Source organism: Petromyzon marinus, chromosome 30 (assembly GCF_048934315.1).
Source record: "Petromyzon marinus isolate PM22_M1 ecotype Great Lakes invasive population chromosome 30, UKy_Petmar_22M1.pri1.0, whole genome shotgun sequence".
NCBI classification, from domain to species: domain Eukaryota; kingdom Metazoa; phylum Chordata; class Hyperoartia; order Petromyzontiformes; family Petromyzontidae; genus Petromyzon; species Petromyzon marinus.
The window spans coordinates 9163587-9185675 of record NC_133696.1 but is presented as its reverse complement, the minus strand read 5'-3'; the positions used below and the strand labels follow the sequence as shown (position 1 = coordinate 9185675).

Below are 22089 nucleotides of genomic sequence, written 5' to 3'. Positions count from 1 at the left end.
TGTGTGACCACTCTTGTCTCTGTGTGACCACTCTTGTCTTTGTGTGACCACTCTTTTCCCCGTGTGACCACGCTTGTCCCTGTGTCTCCTCTTATGTCTGTGTGAACTCTGCCTCAGTGTGAACTGCAGTCTCTCTGTGTGTCCAGTCTTTTACTGTGTCAACTCTGATTCTGGTCAACTCCACTTTAGTTTTCCCTCTCTCGGTCCCAGTTTTGTCAGGTTCCGGTTCATCCTTTGACCCCCACCACTGTCAAAGCCTTGGCTGGGGCAACACGGCATTTGTAACTCTTAAGGCAATCGTCACTACCACGTCGGCTGTGCGTTTTATCTGCTCGTGTGAGCACCTAGCAACAAGACGGCAACAGGAACTCGATATTTTGGAGCGTTGCGAAGTCTGCCAATGCTTTGTGTCGCAAACACCTGTGCTAATCTGCCAAGAGTCAACATTTCTCAACGTGATGATCAGTGGTGCGAGTCGCTTAGCTTTTGCTGGAAAAGATGTCACCTTTAACTTCAAATGTGGCCGGGTGGCACGGCGGTGGAGCGCTTGTCTTTCAGACGTTAGATTAAGTCCCCCTGGCGAGTGTCGACTTGCTTATCCCGTTGGGGCTCAGTCAATCGTGCCCTTCAGATTGACTCACTTTCCCAGAGTAATGTGGGATTTCAACCACTGGCTCAGAGCTGTAGACATGACCTGGAATCTCGTGTGGGTGTTTTTCACTTGAAGCTATTGTCTAATTCATCATCAGCCATGATCAGTCCACTGTTTGATGAAGGACTCCCGCAAGCTGTTGGTATGTCTCATGGTCTTGCAGTGTAAAAATCCACCTACTGCTTGTAAACGAGAGCCGATTTCATTTCTCTATTTCAACGGTGGATGTTCCGTTGGACACGGCTGCCACTCCATCATCATATCTCTTTATAGCATCAATAATTGACCGAGAAGAGCCTCACTGAGTCTCAAGACTCATATTTCTGAGAGTCTTGCATAAATATGTTTTATATCGCACAGTGGTTTTTTTTCGAACATCACCTAGGGATGTGATCGTTAAGTCAATCTCACATGGCACAGGAAAACCGTCACCTGTCATTGCTACAATGCGACAACGCTCGACGCTGTGCCGCCTTGTCGATACCTGGCCTGTGGGACCGGCCACTGGTTCCAGTGCAGTGGCACTGGGAAGATGCGTTTTGGTGAAGTGCACTCTCTATATAAGGCACCCGCTGAGGCATGTGCTGAGCTGGGCGTTTGGCTTCTGCAAGATGCCATGGACCTCCGTTAGCAACACATTCCAGTAGTGCCTTGCCTTGTATAAGTACCGACATGTGAATGCTTTTATATATAAAAAAATCAAATGTCACACTGATTTAAAGAGCATGGGTTCACTGATCACCTGTTGTTCACAGCCCAGAGCCTGTGGTATGACAGGTGTGAGTCTAGGCGTAGGACAGCTGCGATAAGTGATGCTCTTTTTATCAAGCTCCCAGTGCTCGGTTGTTCCACTGACTAGAATTCGAAATGACAAACTTTGGTTGTTGGGCTTCGCCGTCTGACCCCTGCACCACCCAGCTGGATTATAATACAGTTATGACCATTCTGTACGAGGTGCCCTGTGCATTTCCACTCAACGGATGAATAAGGGGAGCCACAGCTTGACACCCAGCATCGTGTGGGCTCTGCTTGAGACCGGGGGCGGTTGCGATGACACTGCTATTAATGACGCCGGCTGCTTCCGTATGTCGCTCGGTAGCTGGTGCGCCACTGCCGTGCAAGGGGGCCCCCTTTGTGTTGTGCAGCGCTCGAGGCGGCCGTACAGTGAGAGGCTGTGTTCGGCACGGCCCGGCGTCGGATGGGATGGTGAGGGGCTTCGTGGTTTTGCGAACAAGGGAGCACACAGGCAGAAGAATGTCTCTATCTTTGGCCTGTCCTGCCCCTTGATTCGCATCTCGTCTGGCCACTGAATGGCTGAATTGATGGAATCTTTAACGAGCCCTCTTGTGAAGGTTTGCCAGTGTCTTGCTTGCCTGGGATAGAGCTCGGGGAGAGCTGCAGCTATGGGAGAGATTGCTTATTGCTGCATTTAGGTTGGGGTGGCTGTAAAAATATACTCCAAGAGACAAGTAATGTGCGAGCGTAGTGGTTGTATCTCTCTTCAATCTAACGGCCCTGCAACGAGCAGAGACCCCCCCCCCCCCCCAGGGAGCCCCAACTGACAACAGGCAGTCATTCTCACCGGGCTTGTATTAATTATTCTACGCGATTTGATGAATTGTCACAATTTTTATTTTAAAATGGAATGTACGATTGCATTAAGGTACCTTCGATAAATTTATCATTACTGAATTGTATTTCTGTTTGATTTTCTGGTTCTTGCCATTAGTCTCAAGGTAACATATGTAAAAATATGATTGGCAGAAATTTCAAATAGTTGATGCTCATGCCACAAAATTCAGGACGTCTGGTCGTGAGAAGAAGAATCAATGAATATTTAATTATTTCTCATACGATTTTCACCCGTGATGCCAACATCTGGAGGGAGAGAGACGGTTCCAGGTCCACTCACCCTGTGTCTCGTCCTCTATCATACCCCTGTTTGTTTATAAAAGGCTCCGTTTAGCACATTCTTTTATAACAACCTCGGACACGGAGAGATGAGATTCACATTAGATCCATTGACGTGATATGGGGTGGCATGCAGTGTTTATATTTATTAGGCTGTGTTTTTTTGCTCTGCCGAGCGCGTGACTGCAGTTTTGCCCTAGGTATCTGCACCGCAGTAGCGTCTTTTCGGCTCACGTCTGCGTCACAATTAGGCACAGCTGCCCGACGTGCATTTTCCATATAAGGTTCGGCTGCAAAAACACAAAAATAACCCCCCCCCCCCAAACCCTGGACGCCGTTATTGACCAGTGCTGCAGAGCTCTCCCCTATGCTGTGTCCCGGTTCCCGGACTGCCAGCGGTTACGGTTGATATTTCCTGCGGTTACGGTTGATATTTCCTGCGTTCCATCATCTGTGTGTGACCGGGTCCGATTCTGCTTCTGTGGGGGGGACCAAACAAACGGTCCACGAGCTGGGTTTTTCTGTGGTGCAGGGTGCCGTCGTTCTCGGGCGTAGAGCTCATGGCGTTGACACAAACGAGGCAGATGCCTGCCAGTCCACGCCAGATTAAATATCTAAATTGATTTGCTTGAATGAAGCCCGAAGGACACGAAATAAAAGCGAAAATAAAAAGGCAGTTTTACAATATGGAACAAACAATCAATATTTGGCTTTCGATGTGAAAATCAAGAAAATAGTCCCCATGTTTGTCATTAGCACCACCTCTGTTAATATCGAATGGCGTGCTTTTTTGTTGATTTGTGCTTGTGCACCACTAAAGATTGGTAGATAGCTACTCAGGGTGGAGTGATGCATCGGTTCAGAAAGAATGTTGATGGTTAAGCTCAGTATACATGTGTAGTGTCTTTTAAAATTACTCACACTGACACGTTGTAACAAGTCACCTGCTTACACTTTTTTCACCTATTCTTGCACCAGTTGTAGGCATTTCTATAACTATCTATACGGTCACTTATGTTTAACCTCTCCCCACTCTTATCTACCTTCCACCTCACTTATCCTGCACTCGGCAGCTCTGCTCTCAGCGACTCCGCACACAGGGTCTCCGCACACAGCCTCTCCGCACTCCGCAACTCTACATTTCCACCGCTGCCCTCACCTATGCTTCCTCAGACCCACTCACCCGTCTCTCCCGGGCGGGGGGATCAGCCAACACCCGCCCGGCGACGGCGTGAGGGTTGAGGTCCCTTTGACGGCTGGAGCGGCAGCGGCGAGATGTCTTCACTCTTCGACCCCGGCAACAACTCCCTCTACGCTCACGCACACACCCTTATATCCCTCTGCTAATTATCCCAGACCTCTCGTGCGTCTCTTTAAGCTCTCGCCAGGCCTGCGCCTGTTGGCCCATCAATCAATCCTTATCTCCCGTCTCCCTGGCAACACCTCCGGTCTCAACGTGCACAACCGGTTGACCCCGTTTGCACCTGCTTTGCCCCCTTAACAACTGGCGGTTTGTCCGTGCACCTCATGTTGTACACACACGCACCTATTTGCCCTCGATTAACTGCGCACCGCGTATTTCACTCCTCTACACATGTGTAGTTACTGACTCAGAGACACTAAGAGTAGGAGGCACTCTGTTTATTAACAGCCTTAACAGTTCACACATTAGCAACTATGGTTCCCAGTCAGGACAGCTGGCAGACTGTCTGACTGGCGACGCCGAAACGGTGAAGATGGCGACGAAGACGCGAGTAGCACGACAGAATCCCACTCCAAACGACAGCCCCGAGGTCCTTTCCCGTGGCCCTTCTTATACTGTCAGTGTGGCCTGGCCACGCCCCCCTTCTGGAACCTACTAGCAGGTTCTCGATGTGCCCCTTCCGTAACCTTTCCCCTACATCCCTCTCTCTGGTCTATCACGTGACCTGCTGTCAGTCGGGGCTGCTATAACTGCAGATCCCCTTCCCTGCCAGCAACAAGCGCTATGCTGCTAAGTGACCGATTCTATGTCACTACACATGCATTAAATTGTATGTGAATTAATTTTTTTATTCAATCCTATATAATGGGCTCTCGTGACCCCTCCAGCCACTAGAGGCAATACCCTTCACCGTAATATCAAAACAAGAATTTTGCCGAATTGTGACAAAATTGCGGGGGGTGGAGGAGGAGAGGTTGACCCTGCAATTGCTGGCTCACTGTACTGTTGGCAGAAGGGCCTCCTACCCACACTTTACCTCACCACCACACGCGACCTGCTAGTGTATGCATTTACACTGCTTGGGTGGATAAAGCTGGAAGAGAGGGGGAAAGAGTGGGGTGGCATTTGATAAACTTTTGCCCCATTGTTTCAACTGCCATATCAGTAGGTGGAATTGAACCGGAGCTCTCTAGATTTCAAGCCCAGTGTGCTCATAATTACACCAGGGCAGCGCCTTATAACAATGGGAGCTGTGTGAATGAGCATTACCCGAACATGAACACTGTCGTAGGTGAGTTGATTGGACACATCTGATGCAGGCGCACCTGAATACCCAGGCAGACTAGTTTGGTCTCACAATGGACGACTTTGACATCACCGAGCCCATTTCACAGCACAGTTATTTTCGTGACTTTTTAATTATTGTTTTCAACGTTTTTTTATGAGGATGAGATGAAACGCCACGCATTCAATGCGGCTCCCTGGGAAGCGCAGAGCACTTGTTAAAGTTGCACGCGAGTGAAACAGCCCATGACAGATGCGTGGGTTCTGAAGTTGAAAGCGGGCACACATTGTCTGCAGCCGATTGATTGGGCCTGTAAGAGGTTTCATGACTGCTGTTTTGTGGAGCGCTCGAGCTGATTCAATCTTGTGAGTTGTAAATGTCAATGAGACTGTAGCTCGCGTCCAAAATTATCCCGCGTGTCGACATTTTAAACCTTCTGCACAGAAGTCAATACTTCACATCTGTTTTTGAGTTGTGCCGCATGCTGTTGGTGCCAGAGGAGGCTCCTGGCACATGGAGCGAAACGTCAGACATCATGCCCAACAACACGCGGTACAACCCGAGAACACATGGGAGAGCCAGCACAAGTTAATGGAAGTTAACAGCTGAAGGAAATGCAGCGGAACGCTCGCTTGGAGAATCGTATTTTTTGCGCTGGGGATAAGGCCTTTATTGCTGGGGTAACGTGAGAGTGCATGTCTGGCGGCCAGGCGCCATTGTCTGGTGGGGCGAGCAAGCCACTGTGTTCCCAGTCTCCGGATTACACTGGTCCTGGGTGTGCTCTGGCCAATAAGAGCAGCTTCCCAGCGAGGACAGACAACCCTGTTCAAATTGGGAAATGGCACCGCGTCCTGGGTCTGAGCAGGGGTGTGAGGGAGCGATTGCGACTGGTTTTTAAAATTCTCCATGCACGGCCTCTGTAGCCGATGGAAGAGTATCCAGTCAGATCGTTATGCTTGTGCATCGGAAATGTTTCTGCTGGCTTCATCTGGGGTGTCTTAACAACGTCTTGACACCATGCTGCTGATGACAGCCCAGGTGGACATTGAGCTTGGGGAGTGGCTCTGTCAGCTGCACTTGAGATTTCAGAGTTGCTCGATTCAAGAACAGCCTTCAATGTGGGCAATGGTAACGGTTGTACTGTACGTGTCACCCGAGCACAGGGTCGTATCTTTATCTCTGAATTAGAGCTCGCTGGACCTCAAGGAGATTAAAACTTAATGCCGGCCATGGGGGTATGGTGACTGGTACATGTGTCATGTGGCGACGGCGGCGCTATCGCGAGGCGGCGATGCTATCGCAAGCCAGCGCGTGCACACGCCTGCCGCTGTGTGTACGCCTGTCTCTCTGAAAACTCTTCAGTTTTATTTTGCTGTGGTAAGTGTGCGCGCATGCAGTGAAGGCTGAATGATCCGGCTGTGTGCTCACTGTCTGTTTCTCTTTCCTTTCAGAGTGGCTCCAGTATCGGATGAAGAATGCACTCCAAGGTATTTTCCCCGGTGACAATGAATAACGTTTCAGAGCACAGATCACGGTTACAAGGAGGAGTGTTTTGTTACACCGTGTGTTTACTGAACACCGCCACCATGGCGGCTGCGTTTTTGAGATGAGGCGAAGGCTCCCTTAGTGGGGATTTAGGTTCTGCTTCTCGGGGGCTGTACGTGCGTGTTGCTCTTCAATGATGATTCGTTATACACATACAAACACGCGCGCACATGCTTACATCAACACTCGTGCACATGCAAACGTACGTGACCGCACACTCACTGACACGTGAACACTCGCATGTGCAAACCTTCGCACACAAAGAGTAAGATCCCCCGTTTAGCCTTAACAGACTGTTGGGGCAAGTGCTGTTAGCGAGCACCTACGAAGACTGACACGGCACACGAGGGGGTAGGTGGCCGATATCACACCCGGCTGCCTTTGTCTGCCCAATACTGATGTTGACACACTGCACCAGGTACTTATTTAAGGCCAAGTCAACCTAAGTGAGTCCTAGGACCAGTTCAAATATTCTCTGCTACCCTTATTGGTCGTGAGCGGGAATCAAACTTGTGTCGCTGGTGGAATCTAAGCACAGTACTTTTAAGAACTGCATCACCACGTACACACTTACAATATATACATAATGCACTCGCATGTACATGCAGGCATAAATACACATGCGCGGAAACATACTCACACATGCCAAAGACATGCTCATATACCCGCATATACAGAGTAGACCATAACATTAAAAACATACTTGGTCTGTAATGATAGATCTTTTTTAACCCTTTATTCATTATTCTTAAAGAGCTCCAAAACCCATTTGTCATGTAAAGTTTTTTTGTGCAGACCCTAAGCGAGGAAAGTAAACGCTGACGCATTGTGACGACCATCTGTGGCGGTCGTACACCTGAAGTAAGGTTAAACTGTGACACAGCACAACTTGGTCAACTAAACTATTCACGACTTGTATCTCTGTAGAGAGCTGTAATGCAACATTCAATCAATCTGGTAGCCATAACCCTAATCCCAGCCAAATTTGTCCCTTTTTCCAATTTCATAGTTAACAATGATTGTTCCACTCATGACGCATGCAGCAACATCAATTATTTTAGTTTTGTAATTGTTGTGTGTAATTGGGTTCACATGAATCCTGTAGCCATGAGAGTCACGACATTCACCATAATGGTTTAAAATAAAATCAATTCTTGAATCGAATGTTGACACTGAATTCCCACACTGATTAGCTGGTAGCATGAATCGATACGTGTCTAACGAACTCACCCATCACCTTGCGGGTCCCATTAACGATTCAGATTGGCTGTACTTGCTGTACTTGTATTTTTATGGGCAGCAGTGTTGTCACTTCAGCTCTAAGCGGCACGGGGGGGTGATGGGACCTTGGTTCAATACGCGACCAAGGCCCACGGGCTTGTCACGAACTCCCTGATCAATCCTCCCGTGCCTGTGGTTTGTTGCACGATTAAAATCCTTTATCCGCATGCAGCATTAATACAGTGTCCGTTTCGAATCATCCGAGCTCCTGCGACGTTGTCCCCACTCCGGGGTCGAAGTTCCATTATCAACAAAGGCAGTGTTCATGCGGGTACGTTACGTTCGCCGTTGCCCGCTCACCTTTCACCGATGCGTTCACGCAACCAGCCTATGATAATAACGCGGGTGACTGAAAATTAACTGGGTTGCTCTCGCGTTTTTATTGAACCACCGCAGCACGGCATCGGCCTGTGTTCCAGAAACGGTTTTAGCAGCGGCTTACTTGGCGCGTTCGGAGTGGGGTGGCAGTGCTGTGTTGAGTTCGCCACCACTGCCTCTTGCATAGTTGTCACTTGTTTTAAGTGATGTCACGTGTTACGCGGTGCAATTGAATTAGAAATTAGACATCTGAAAATAAGTTGCGTGACTTTCCGGAGGAGGTTCTGGTGTTGGTTTGGCATGGCATGGCATGGCAAAGGGGCCGGCGGGGCCTTGCGGAGGGTCGGCGCGACGCGGCGAGCGACGAGGTGCACGTTGCACCACGTTTCCCGTGTGGCGGCGGCAGAGCAGTGAGCTCACGCATACTTGCGCGGCTCCGCGGTGCAGAAGCTAATTTCCGAGCAAGCAGCGCTTACGTCGGCGTGGCTTGGGCACGTGTCTGCACAGGCCCAGTCGGCGGGGCCCTCGCAGCTCCTGCAATGAATTAATAGTGTTCCGCACGTTCAGCCCAACTCTTTAATTAAAGAGGGGGGGACCCACTGTGCAGCAGCACCACGGTTTTAACGAAGATGCGATCCAAGAGACAGGTGGTTCTTGTAGATACGTCCCGTACCTCGGCTGTGTGTGTCTGGGCTTATCATGCACGAGTCTGAGACTTTGTTTTTGAAAAAAAGATTTTGCAGTAATAGTTGCCTCTTAAAATGTATGTCAGTGTCTTCAGTATAGTTCCATAATCACTTGTTTGACTAACTTTAAAGTGTTTTTTTCTCATTAAGCTTCAAAACTCGTGTGGACAGTCTGAGATTCACAGCCTAGGTGTGTACCTACAACAGAAGAGCTTGAAATGTCGACCACTTGGAAGTATACATGCCAAAATTCGTGTCACTAACCCAACACCACCCGATAACAGTGACATGTTTACAAAGCTATTCATATTTGCCAATGAATTTTTCAAATTCTGGCCAATAGAGCTCACCTAAACATTTTTCATGACCAGATATAACATCAACGTACAACGACGTTTCGAGCAGTGAACTCAGAAATTGAGTGAGGCTGCTTCATCTGACTCTGGGCTTCAATTGATGGGTCATTCCCATCAATTTGTAATTTGGGCCATCGGCGAGAAGAGCAGTTTTAGTTTTTTGTTTATTTCCAAACGTCACACTCAGTCTGTGAGCACAGAGACTGATCAGGAAACACATGGTCAGAAAGGGTGCCATGGCTACGTGCCGGAAGTGGGTCGAGGGATAGGATTTGGGCCAGTGGAAAGGGGAGTCCTCGTGGCTGATTGCCTGGCTGTTTCGCCATAGGGTGATGGCTAGCATTTTGCTGGTTCGTTTAATCCGCCTCAACCATTTTTCATGTCTTCCCATAGCAACATGTGGCTTCCTCAGTTTTTGGTCGCAAATTATTTGTGGCGTTTACACCACCGCCATTCTGAGCGGTGGTGGATGCAGTGGATAATAATCGCCGCGGCAAGGGCCGCTATTATTCACTAGATGGCAGCGTTGGCGCAGAAACCCGAGTTGAGTGCATCGCAGGGCGATGCGACGCCCACACGCCGGTCAATCACTCCGTCACATGCCGACTCCCCGCCTTGCCTCCAATGTGGGATGGATGGAACACCGCCACGGCTTTGCGACCCTGGTGCAGGGTTGGTGGGGGTCCCCGGGGGTACGTGGCGGGCGCAATGGGTGCACGTTGGCCCGGGTCATACCGAGTCTGTGCACTGTCTGACTTGTCGGTGTCCCTGTGCCGCAACACCGGAATAGTTGGCGTGCCTCTGTCTGTACCAACTGGCTGACCGGGCACTGCGCCAAGGCCCCAAATTGGCACGGCGGTGATTCAGGTGGAAGTTCGCAGCGCATGACAATTAACGCCCCATATATATTTAAAAAAAACGATTACATGTTTTCGTGTCTACGTATTTTTTTGTATGATTTTCACAGAAGGTACCGTTCTCTGTGTTTCCAAAGTAGTCGGTGATGTCATCGTTAAACGCATCCATTTACTCTAATCGGATATCACACCTCTAATTTGTTAAATGAATGGAATGTCTAACCATCATATTCATTATTTTATGCCAACTAGCTTACAACTGAACATCCCACGTGCACTTAGAAAACCACAAAGCAATTACATGAATACTAGGCAGTTGTTTGATACAATAAACACCGAGGCCTGTGTATTGTGAAGTTGTCTAGTACTCTGTCACCCTAGCCGCTAGTCTACAAGTCAGTTCATGCCTTGTTGCCTGCTACGTAGATGCTTTGGGTTCTCTCGTGGCTCGCCAAGTTCTTGGTGGCGTCCCAGCGTTTCACAACATTTTGCCTGTTTAATTACTCTAAGGTCTGCTCAGGGAAAAATACCGCCCAAAATTGTTGTGGTTAAATAGCAAAGGTTCGCGTGTCCAAGGCTGTCCAACACCAACTTTAAGCTTTTTTGATAAGAAAAATAATTTAGAGTCGCATCACTCTCATAGTAATGTGCCTCTCCTGTGACATCACCAGACTGGGTTCACTGTGATTTAGAAGTGTTTTTTTATTCATAATAAAGGTTTTTGGGTTAGATCGCGTTTATTTATAAATGTGTCGTAACCCTCCACCACCCGACACGGCCAATCAGCAAAGAAAAGTGTCACGTTGACAAAAGACAAATAATTCACTACTTCAGCCCACCGGTGTGTTGAAGAGTTAATCCACATTTACAGTTTGAGTACGACGTTTCGCTGGTAAATACTTCCAGCATCATCGGGCAATTCGCCAGAATGGTAAAGCCCTCGCTTGCTCCCGGTTTTATATAGAGCAGAAGAGTGACGTCATCACTTAACTCATCAGGTGCAGTGATTAGAGGCGGGGGGCGGGTAATGTAATTATATAATCGATTAGTAATCAGTCATTGGTTATGATTAGTGATGAGTTGTAGATTAGTAATTCTTTAAATCAAAATGTAATGTGTATTATTTAATAATACGCTTCCAGGCCGCACTAATACACATTACATTTTGATTTAAAGAATTACTAATCTACAACTCATTACTAATCATAACCAATGACTGATTACTAATCGATTATATAATTACATTACCCCCCCCTCCGCCTCTAATCACTGCACCTGATGAGTTAAGTGATGACGTCACTCTTCTGCTCTATATAAAACCGGGAGCAAGCGAGGGCTTTACCATTCTGGCGAATTGCCCGATGATGCTGGAAGTATTTACCAGCGAAACGTCGTACTCAAACTGTAAATGTGGATTAACTCTTCAACACACCGGTGGGCTGAAGTAGTGAATTATTTGTCTTTTGTCAACGTGACACTTTTCTTTGCTGATTGGCCGTGTCGGGTGGTGGAGGGTTACGACACATTTATAAATAAACGCGATCTAACCCAAAAACCTTTATTATGAATAATATTGGTCGCGAAAGCCTACGTGTTAAAGTGTTTTTTTGCTGGTTTCACTAATGAACTTTCAAACCAGCCTGTATCAATGCATAAATTGAATATCAAGTATCGTCCGTTCATGCACGATATACTCTTTGTAAAACTCAAGTCATTTACAGGCTAGTATTATGTAAGCAAAACAACACGCCAATCCTGAGTTAATTCTAACATGGGGAACAAAGCTGCACGAACGAGACAAAAAAAACTGAGACAATATGAACCAGACTCTTTGGTTCTTTCGGGAAAGTCACGTAGGTATAGAATAAAATAAATCACGACGTTTCGGGCGCAACACAAGCATCCCAGATCGTATACATGGGATGACAAACGGGTTTGAATGGAGCAGCCATTGATTCCTGACAATCAAAATACTGTTATAGGAGGAGGGGTAGATTATAAAATATCTTGTCTTTACCAGTTAAGAGCAGTGTGTTCTGTGTTGTGTCTACCTTGAAGACCACCTGTGATTCTGCAAGACTCATCGGGGTGTTTACAAGTCTCGTGGGCCTGTCTAGATTGAAAACTCGTTTATTTACAACTGATATTTGTGTTTAGTTTGTTGGCCTTCATATTCTTGGGTCTTTCGGTAAAGTCACGTAGATAGGTTCAAAGAAAATAGCAAAAAAACTACGACGTTTCGATCACAACACAAGCAAAAAAATGTTCTCCTGATGACGATTGCTTGTGTTGCCATCGAAACGTGGTAGTTTTTTGTTACTTTTTTGTTATTTTCTTTGAACCTATCTACGCGACTTTACCGAAAGACCCAAGAATATGAATTCCTGCAATCGCGAAAGCTTTACGTCAAGATTGTTGCCCTTCCTATGCACCTCCAATTAGCATAGTTGGCTACGTGCGGTGCAAGAGAAGTACAACGTACACTAAGGATTCTTACGGCTTTTGGGTCAGATTAAGGGGTTTTTTTTGTGTGCATTCACAGTTTCTCTGGTGGTGTCGTTTTAATATTTGTGGTTATTTAGGCCTGCTGGGGACAGCGATGGCATTCACGGGGCATGAACTGGGTTAATTGAAGCGAAACGCCCTTTGCGTCGTGTTTAGAAACATTTAAGTAACCACCCGTTGACGGCAAAAAGATAGCGTCGATGCACAGCTGCGTCGCGCTCGGGAGATGTTGATGCGGGTTGTTGCACAGGAGCGGGCTGGGGGATCCGCTTGTGATTGTTGCTGTGAGTTTCAAGTACACTGGAGGTGTGATGGCCTATGCACATGTTGTGTGCACGAGCTTGCGTAGGATTACTGTGGATATCTGCTGGCCAGTGGCTCATAACCATATTTAACCATCGTGCTGCTGACAACTGTCCAGGTCTAAAAATAGCCGCCCCGTTGATGAAGAACAGTTTTTACAGTTTAGGCCACGACTATGGATACGTTTTTGTACACTCCCATATTACGCGGCGATGCATTTTTTAAATAAAATGTCTGCACAGCGTTTAAGTTGCAGTGGCTCCCCTCTTTACACGTGTCTATTCACATGGTTACTACTGGTGTGCATTAACCATAAATCACTACTTTTGTGTATTAACCATGAATTGCCACGCGTCGCCTGCTTCACAGCGGACGTTAGCGTTTCTTTGTTGGCATTTGAAGGGGGGGGGTAGGCCGTTGCGTGCCGGCGTCATGATATACATTTTAATTACGTTTACACCACCATTGACTTAATTTGGAAACATAGGCGTTGTCGCGCCTTACTGCCCTCCTGAAAAGAGTCTTGAGGCTCAGTGAACCTTTCCTGGGTAAACAAGCATAATCTTATTTCCCCATCCGTACGCTTTGTTCTATGCGTCAACGACTGGTCACAGCACACACACACGTACAGGACGGTCGTCACATCACATTGACGGCTGACATGTGCATCACTTTGGCGCACAGCTGCCAAGATGCATAGGGACGTCGTAACTGGAGTCGGGACGTCGAATGGTGCAAGCAAGGGCCCAGAGGTGGCGTGACACGTGCCGGCCTCGGGCAGGGCCGCGTGGCCCAGTTTCCAGCTGGTCGCTCGCCGCTTGCGCGAGCACTCTTGTTACGCGTACGCAGGCGCTTATGCGTGTGAGCGTACGGTGCCCCCTCCTCTCGTACAGATCGTCCCCCGCCCTCCGTCGCCAAACCCAACCCCCGACCCAGCCTCCGGCAGGTGTGATGGGATTGAGATTGAGACTGACAGCTGGCGGATTGCACGCTGGTGCTGTGGCTTGCCGATTGGACGGCCCGTGCCATAAATAGCATCACCATTACTCTCTCTCTCTGCATTGTGCCGCAAGCGTGACCTGTGGCCGAACGCAAATCTGGTGCGATGCTCGCTCGTTTGTGCCGAAGCCGCCCATCGTCTCCATCGCGACTTAAACAGCCTTGCCAGTGCTGCCGTAAGGCAGCCAGATTTGGTGCATCGTAGTAATTGTGTAAATAAACACGCGGTGTTTGTGGTCAGCAGTATGGAGCCGTGGGTGCAGCCACCATTTCCGTTAACGACTAGCAATGCTCGTCTGCACCCTGCCACTCGCAGTGGTGTTTGCGTTATTTTTGTCCGCTCCGATTTCCCCCCACGTCGCAGACAATGATCTAAGCATTTGCACATGGCGACCAACGCTCGGTGTGCAACCAGTTTTTGGTGCGAGTCGAACTTTGGTGTGCAGGGTGCGATGCAACCATTCCCCCTCGTTCAACGTCACTCCGTGTCTTGAGGCCGCCAATGAATCACACAATCGTTTTATTTGACGTGCAGCCCAGGGGCCTCCTCCGGTGCCGGGTGACCTCGCGAACAGCCGATCTGGGAGCCGGTCAGATCGATGGAGGCGGATCAACTGGCATTGACGGCCTACTTTATGTGTCGCGCTAACCTTGCAGATTGAAACTGCCCACAACGCTTCTCGGCAGCCGATGGTGTGCATTGACGGCGTTGTGCCACTATGATCGACGCCAAGCCAAATGGAATGAGACGGTTTACCCTCGTCGAGCCCCCGCCTGTTAATGAAAGGCAATCGGTGTCTCACCTCTGTGATGCCAGGCCTTAATTTCTCATCAAATATTTTTTACGGGTCACGTAGTCTGGAGGAGCTACCGCCATAGCAAGAGATTCTGGAAGTGGTGCGCCTGGTGGGGAAATATTTGCCAATGTTACCGACCCTGGGCAAAAGCGGCTGAAATGAATGACACTGCGCGGTGCTGAGGCAGCTGTCCCCTCAGCCACTTGGTAACAGCCACGGAGACCGCCGTCCAGGAAATCAGGCAGTACCTCTGAAGGAAAGCGTAGCGCTCCGTTTGTTTCCTATCTGCGGACAGAAAGTTTATGGCTAGTTTAGGGTTATGGTCAAGGTTACGGACTGGTGTATTTTGTGTTTGTGGATCGCGTGAAGCACGTCCACACTGGGAGATCGTGGTTTGAAATGGGTTTGCGTGCAGTTTACTAAGTTAATTTATTAGTTGCTGAAAACCATAGATCGTGATGGTCCATGGAGGCCACTTTTCAGCAGTGGATTCATCATAGTTGATGATACAAATGTTAAGCTGATTTTTGGTGTTTCGTCTCTCTCGCGGGTAATTAAGTCGCTGTCTTCAAATGCTACGCAGCATGCTTTGTTGAGTCCTGGAATTTAACTTCTATTGTTTTGCAACACAATTGCATACTGCCGAGCCATTAAACTCAATCGCGGCCCGTGGCTCTGTGATAAAGTGGGGGCCCTGGCCCCGACCCTTTCCTTTCGCCTAGAAGCATATCCTAGGGAACCCGGCAGGGAATCTAGGCAAGGAAAGGTGCTTGCTTGGCCTATGATTAAAAACGTTGAGAAAATTTGACAGAAGGTAATGAGATGGAGATAAGAACATGTGAGACAATAATGAATGCAAGTGTGTTATTTACATTAATAAATACAGATGTATTCAGTTTTCTTATACAAATTGTCCAAGCCATCACTTAAATACAAAATTCATCCAGGTTACGACGATGACTATATGACTCCATCCAGCCAAACAATACTTTCTGTTTGTGCAACTATAATGTAGATAAATTACACCATTTAGTTTGAGCTCCACATTTATGTTTAACTCATGTTGAGTTTGTGTTCATGTCTTGTGTGGAAAGGTAAGAGTGTGTGCTTGGTTATGGTAATTATGTGTAGAATTAGGGTCGGTGATTGTGCATGGTTATGGTCAGTATGAGTAAGGTTAGTGAGTGCTTGGTTAGAGTCTGTGAGTGTCAGGTATAGATATGCAGGGTTCGGGTCAGAGAGTGTAGGTTCAGGGTCACTGTGTAGGGTTATTGTGTGTAGGGTTTGGGTCAGTGGGTGTAGGGTTCGGGTTAGTGTGTGTATGATTTTCTGTGCAGAGTTGGGGACTGCGTGTGTCGTGTTTTTGTTTGCAGGGTCGGGGTTAGTGTGTGTACCATTAGGGTCAGTATAAAGGGGGTTGGTGTGTGAAGAGTTCGGGTCAGCCTGTAGGGTTTTTGTGTGCAGGGTTAGTCTGTGTAGGGTTAGGGTCATCGGATGTATGATTTTCTGTGCAGGGTTATGGTCGGTGTATTGAGGATTAGGGTCCGTGTGTGAAGGGTTAGGTTCAGTGTGTGTAGGGTTAGGTGTTAATGCATGTTGATTTGGACTCGTGGCTCGCGAAGAAGGCATGTCACACATTTTGCACAGATGCCCCTTCGATTTTTGCCATGAACCCTATTGACATGGCACACACACGATGTTAATTAGACTGGCGGAGGGTTCTACATTTAATTCATTAGTGTAATTTTCATTCATTCCAATGTATTTAAATTCTTAGCTTCTGGAGACTAGTATCTTATATCTTATTTTGTGCCTGTTTTCAAATGCTTTACAGTCAACCTGCAGGGCCATGTGTATGTGATTGGAAAGAACATGGTCTTAATGAAGAGCTCAAATATGATTAGCGCTGTGAAGTCATTTATACAGATTACTGTTGTTTGTCGGCCCAACATTTTTGCGAGCATTCAAAATTAGCACCATAAAGGCTTTACTAATATCATGCATATATTTATGTAGCCATGCAAACCTAGCTAATGTGACGCATTGAAGATAGACACAACAATTGAACATGCAAATTACCTCCAACACAGACTCTGGCATTTAGTGGGGCATGAGCAGAGAAGATAGAGTTCCCAGAGGCACCATGTGTTTTCACTTTATGGGGTTTAAAAATATATCGACCATTATGTGCCATCGACGTGCGCCGCACTGTACGCAGACGTGACATGCTGCTTTGCTGGCCTGTTTCCCTCTTCGCCTGTCCCCTACCCCCTCCTTCTCCCTCCACACCATCCCGCACCACTAACCTATATTTATCTTTTTATTCATTGACATGTTTTTTTTAATTCGGGAATTAAGTGATTTGCCAAAGGCAGATGCTACACCCCGAGCTATTTGCATCGCCAAGTTTGTCTCGAAATATAAACATGTTTTCCCACGTTGGGAAGGTATTGTGTGCAGCGAAGTCCACGTGCAATTGTTGAGTTTGCCGAGACTGCTGGGCCCCCAATTGCTTTGTCTCAGGCTATGGCCCAGTTCAGTCTGTTCTCTTATAACTGGTATTTTCATTACGCAAATTGGTTATAACGCGAATCATGTATTGCGGAACACATTTTTATAACGCGAATGTGAATTTGATATAACGCAATCAAGTTAATGGAACTAAGTTGCACGAGTAGGAATAAGAGGTTGTACGGCTGCCTCGGTGTAGCATCACACAAGGTGGGATGCTGCTGGATGCTTCTAGATGCTACCCACGCGCCTCAGTCTTTGTTCGGCCTGCGTACGCATCCAACATGTTATCGCAGACAGTGCTTTACCCTACATTATTTATTACAACGCATGATTCCCAGCCTTGACCGCCACCCCACATCTCCCTTTTTTTAATCCAAACGTACATTTCCATTTTTGTAATGCATCTTGAAGACGCGATTGCGTTTAGATGCCACGATTACTGTTAACGTGAAATTTACTCAGATTCCTCCACCCATGTCGGAGACTCCAACCAGGCTGACTTTCGTCTCATCCACACTGCTCATCCACCACACTGAAGGTCACAACACTGCTCATCCACCACACTGCAGGTTACAGCACTTGTCTCTAAGCTTCTTCACTTGCATTGCTCCGCTTAGAATTTCCTCCCCATCGTCTCTTTTTCCCAAAGCCCTTATTATAACTTTGCTCATATTCAAAGAAACGTGTCAACTCTCACCTAGCTGAGCTTTTTTAGTGCTATTAGTTGCTGGCCGCTTGACGTTTTGAGCCTTTGGGCTTGTGCTCAGTAACCGTGAAAGAAATATAAACGTATCAAAACTTGAAATGGTTGTTGTTGGTGGTGCGTGTAAAGGCTGAAAACACTGTCTTAGTTGTGCCGGAGTACCACTAATGGCCACTGGCTTCTCTTCCCCGAGTCTTTCCTGTATTTGTCGATGGCGTGCACTCCCGGGTCAACAGCGGATCTTTAATTGGTCCATTGTGGCTCACGAGAATCCTATTTTTTACGCATTTCAATTTCAATTTTTTGTATTAATATTTTGCCACTCCGTCTCTCAACTCAAACAGTGATGCAAGTAGAAATAACACCACACAATGGTGGTAGTGCTCGCAAATAGCAGGAAGGTTTAACTGCCATATATGTGCCTTGCGTGCATGGGCACGTGACCACGACATCGCATGTACAATGCTCTCAGCCTTGGCTAGACCACCAACTCGCCAGAGCTGAATGTGTGGCCGTGGTATTGTTGTAGGCGACCAACTTAGAAAGGGTTGAAAACGTCGCCATACCATCAGGCAGTGGTGAACCAAAGGACCGCTTTAGACCGTTTTTTATTTACAAAAAAGAAAACTGTTCACTGCTTCTTTGTGCCACCCTGAGTCCACATATGGAAGGGACTTGTACCTTTACACTATGAGGACCCCCATTATTAGCACTTGCTGAGGGGCAACGGTCATTCAATGCTAGCGCTCTGTGAATGATCAGAAAATGCATTGCGGGCTGTTGTGATGGGGTGCCTCGTAATTTTTACAGACAGTGTTGGATTTGATTCATAATTCATAATCGTTTTTTTAGTTAGATCATGTAGGTAAATGTACTTTCTTTATATAACCATCTAGCAGGCAACAGCCAATCAAATCAAGTTTGTCACGCGGAAAAATATGCCAATTAATTTAGTTTTTCAGCAAACCGGAATGTTGAAAATCAAGCTAAACTTTGCCAATTGTGTGAAACGTTTCGCTGGAGATGACAACTAACATACTCAGGTGTTAACAAGCTCAGCTCTCGCATGATTTGATTTGGTTGCGTGAGCTTGGCGCGGCAGGTGCAGTATGTGCGTCTCCCCTTGCTAAATTCGTTATCGGTGTCTTCTCGTGGCTCACTGGAGCAGCATGGTACTGAAGGCATCTTGCAGTGAATGCGTGGGGCTATTTGGTTGGGGTAGCACGGTTCAGCCCCTCCCCCCATCTGTTGGTTTGATAAATCGTTTCTATCCAAAGTCACAGTTTGATTGAAGAGTCCTGTGTTTTACTAAACATTGTGATGTTGTACCACATTACAACATATAGCATTCACAATGTACAGCCCTTTGTCAAACCATCGATGGATGAAGACCCCTCCGTGGCCATGTCACTCATGGGTGATTGTTTGACCATACTTCACCATGCTGGTCAGAGTGTGAGTTTGGGCGAGGCTGGGACCAGTTAAGTTATCTGTCGCTCCTTATGTAAAGCTATGGCTGGGAATGGAACTCCGGTTAAACAGATTGAAGGTGTGATGCATTAACAACTGCATCCACTCTCTACCACTCTATACATATGCGAGTGGAAAAGCATTGATTCTTACATGCGTGATTTGACGCATATATCGTGAGCGGTAAGAATCAACTGAGTGTCCTGGAAAAAAAATGGATAGCCCACACAGTCTCCATTACCCAGAGAGTGGCTTTTCTTGAGAGTAGGTGAATCAAGTGGATGAAAAAAGTGAATTGTTAATTTCATTGTGACCATATGTGGGCAAGTGATACAATATAAACGGGTCAACGGTGGCTTGTGAAATGTTCCAATGAAGCGATAATCTTTAAAGCACACGTATGTGGTGCTGTGGTGCAGTGGACGAGCAATTCAGAGGTCTCCGCGACAGCGCAAACAATGGGGAAGTTTCGTAAATCCCCCTCGCAACCGCCCTCTACCCAGCGGTATTAATGGGTACACCACAAGAAGTTGATTGGCAGGTCGTGTGTGGTGGGTGCATCGTGTGTAGGTTACTCCCACCTCTTCGAAGATGTCTGGCCAGTGTGGAGAAGTAGGCTAAAATGCTCTCTCCAGTCCCTCTCTGGAGCCTACTCTCGTGGTCGGTCTTCCACCAGCAGTGGCGTGAACAAGCAACTGCAGGGCTGCACCTTCACCTTGTATCATGATTTTTATGGTCACTGCTCAACTGTAAAGCAATGCATCGTTCCACCCGAAGTGTACGTGGTTGTGGTTAAAACATAGCTCTGGAGATCTAGCCGTATCGTTGCTCGTGCATGGGTGTGTGGAATTGTCACGGGTAGGTTTGTGAGACTTGGCCGTTTTGTAAAATGTTTGCGGAACTTCCCCAGGGCCCTGGCTCCGAGAAGTGAGGGCCCTGGCTTCAAGAAGTGTGGGGCGACCTGGCAACACCACACCTGTTTGCTGTGTCCATGTGCCGTCGATACCCACGTGTGCGATGTGCACAGGGACCCCCGCTTTATGCAGTGGCCCTCAACATGTGCCCTTTCTCCACGTTGGGATTCTTTGTCTCTCCTTGGTTCTTTCTTTATGTAATTGTTTCTTTGCTTCTTATCTCTCTGTCTCTCTCCACGCTTCTTCGTGTTTCTCATTTTGCCTTTCTCCATGCCTCTTTCTACGTGTCTCTCTCCATGCCTCTGTATATATATCACTCCACATCTCTTTTGTCTCTATGCCTGTTATTCTCTGTCTCAGGCTCTCCGTGTGTCATATCTCTGTGTCCGTCTCTGTATTGATCTTTATCAATGTGTCTCTCTGTGTGTTTCTCTCCTGTCGCTTTGTGCATGTATTTCTTTGTCTCAGGTTCTATGTGTGTGTCTCTGCCTATCTTGACTAACGTGTGTCTCCACCATCTGCAATGCTCCCCACTTAGCATTAACACAGTTCTGGCTGTGTCCCTTGCCCAATGGTTGCCCGCAAGCCGAATGAACCTCCTCGTATGTCTCTTGAGCACTTTAGCCTTTAACTGGAATTTACATCCTTGTGAATTGTGGGATGCCCCTCCATCTCACACCACAGGGCAGCACACAGCATTGTGGTCTTTAGTCTCTCTCCTCCCTATAGTCCAGTTTTCCATTTTTTTGTTTCATTGTAGTTTGTCGAGAAGGCATGTGGAGCGTTGGGATGTACCGACGGTGGCAGAGCTTTCACACGCAGAGAAGGTATCTACCCATGTGGTGGTGCTCAGTGGGATTGCAGAGCAGTCAAATCCGTTCCGGCTTTAATCGGACAATCCTTTTTCGTTATCACCCAAATCCCTATCGTGCCAGCCTTGGTTGTTGGCTTCATGCAGGAATTTGCGTGAAGTCACTCAAAGCAGAAAATCACCACCTGTGGTCTTTGTAAATCTAAAAATAAAAATAACGTGTATGACTAAAAGAAAAGAGAGCTTTGTGTTTGTACACCGTGGGGAGTGATGTTAAAACAAACCGAGGGTAAACGGTCATCGTGGTGAATTCAGATGCTCGACCCGAGCTTTATTTAATAAGCAAGTCTCATGAAACCCGCCTGTAAAATATAACCCATTTGCGGTGGTTTTATTTTACACTGCGTCAAAATTCAGGGGTTTCTCTTGATGATGAAAAATGTGCCTAAATGTTTCGGGTGCCATTGGGGCGAGCTAGCGACCGAGTCGTTCGCTCTCCGCCACGAACGAGTTGGTAAGGAGCAGGGTCTGCTGGACCCCCACGCTACTCACTTACACCTGTCGAATGTGCCACACACGTGGCCCATCCGTCAGAGCGCCGGCTCCTTGGCCAATGGGCTCGCCTGGCAAGGCAGGGCTGGACGGGAGGGGACATGGTGGGGTTTGCGTTGCTGTGGCCCGAGTTCCCCCCCCCCTCCCCTGCAGTCCCCAGTGGGTCGGGCCCCCCGCTGGTAGTCACCCTACCCCTCATCTCTCGGGAATGGGGCGGTCCTCACTCTAGCGTGGCGCCTATCGTCGTAGGTGCCACGGTCTCGCCCGGGATAGCAGCAGCAGCTGCCGCCACAGCCACCATCCTGTCGTGCAGCTCCAGTCTTCGGCGTGTGTCGCTGTCCGTCGACACCGAGTGTCGTCCAAGAGTGGCTGTCGTTAATGACTCTGGGCTCTGGACCGATGGTGCTGGTGTTTTATCGGCGGTGA

The 22089-nt window shown here is 47.7% G+C and overlaps 1 protein-coding gene across 4 annotated transcripts in view; it reads left to right on the top strand.

Moving 5' to 3' along the window:
* LOC116947575 (SRSF protein kinase 3-like) overlaps positions 1-22089 on the top strand; it is a 76468-nt gene that overhangs the window by 8758 nt on the left and 45621 nt on the right. For 3 of the 4 annotated variants that reach the window (XM_032963478.2, XM_032963477.2, XM_032963482.2), the window contains exon 3: positions 6504-6539. In XM_032963478.2, coding sequence (XP_032819369.1) covers positions 6504-6539 — 36 coding nt within the window. Of the gene's footprint in view, positions 1-6503; positions 6540-17371; positions 22086-22089 lie in introns of those variants that run through there. The other variant, XM_032963479.2, reaches the window with a different exon arrangement.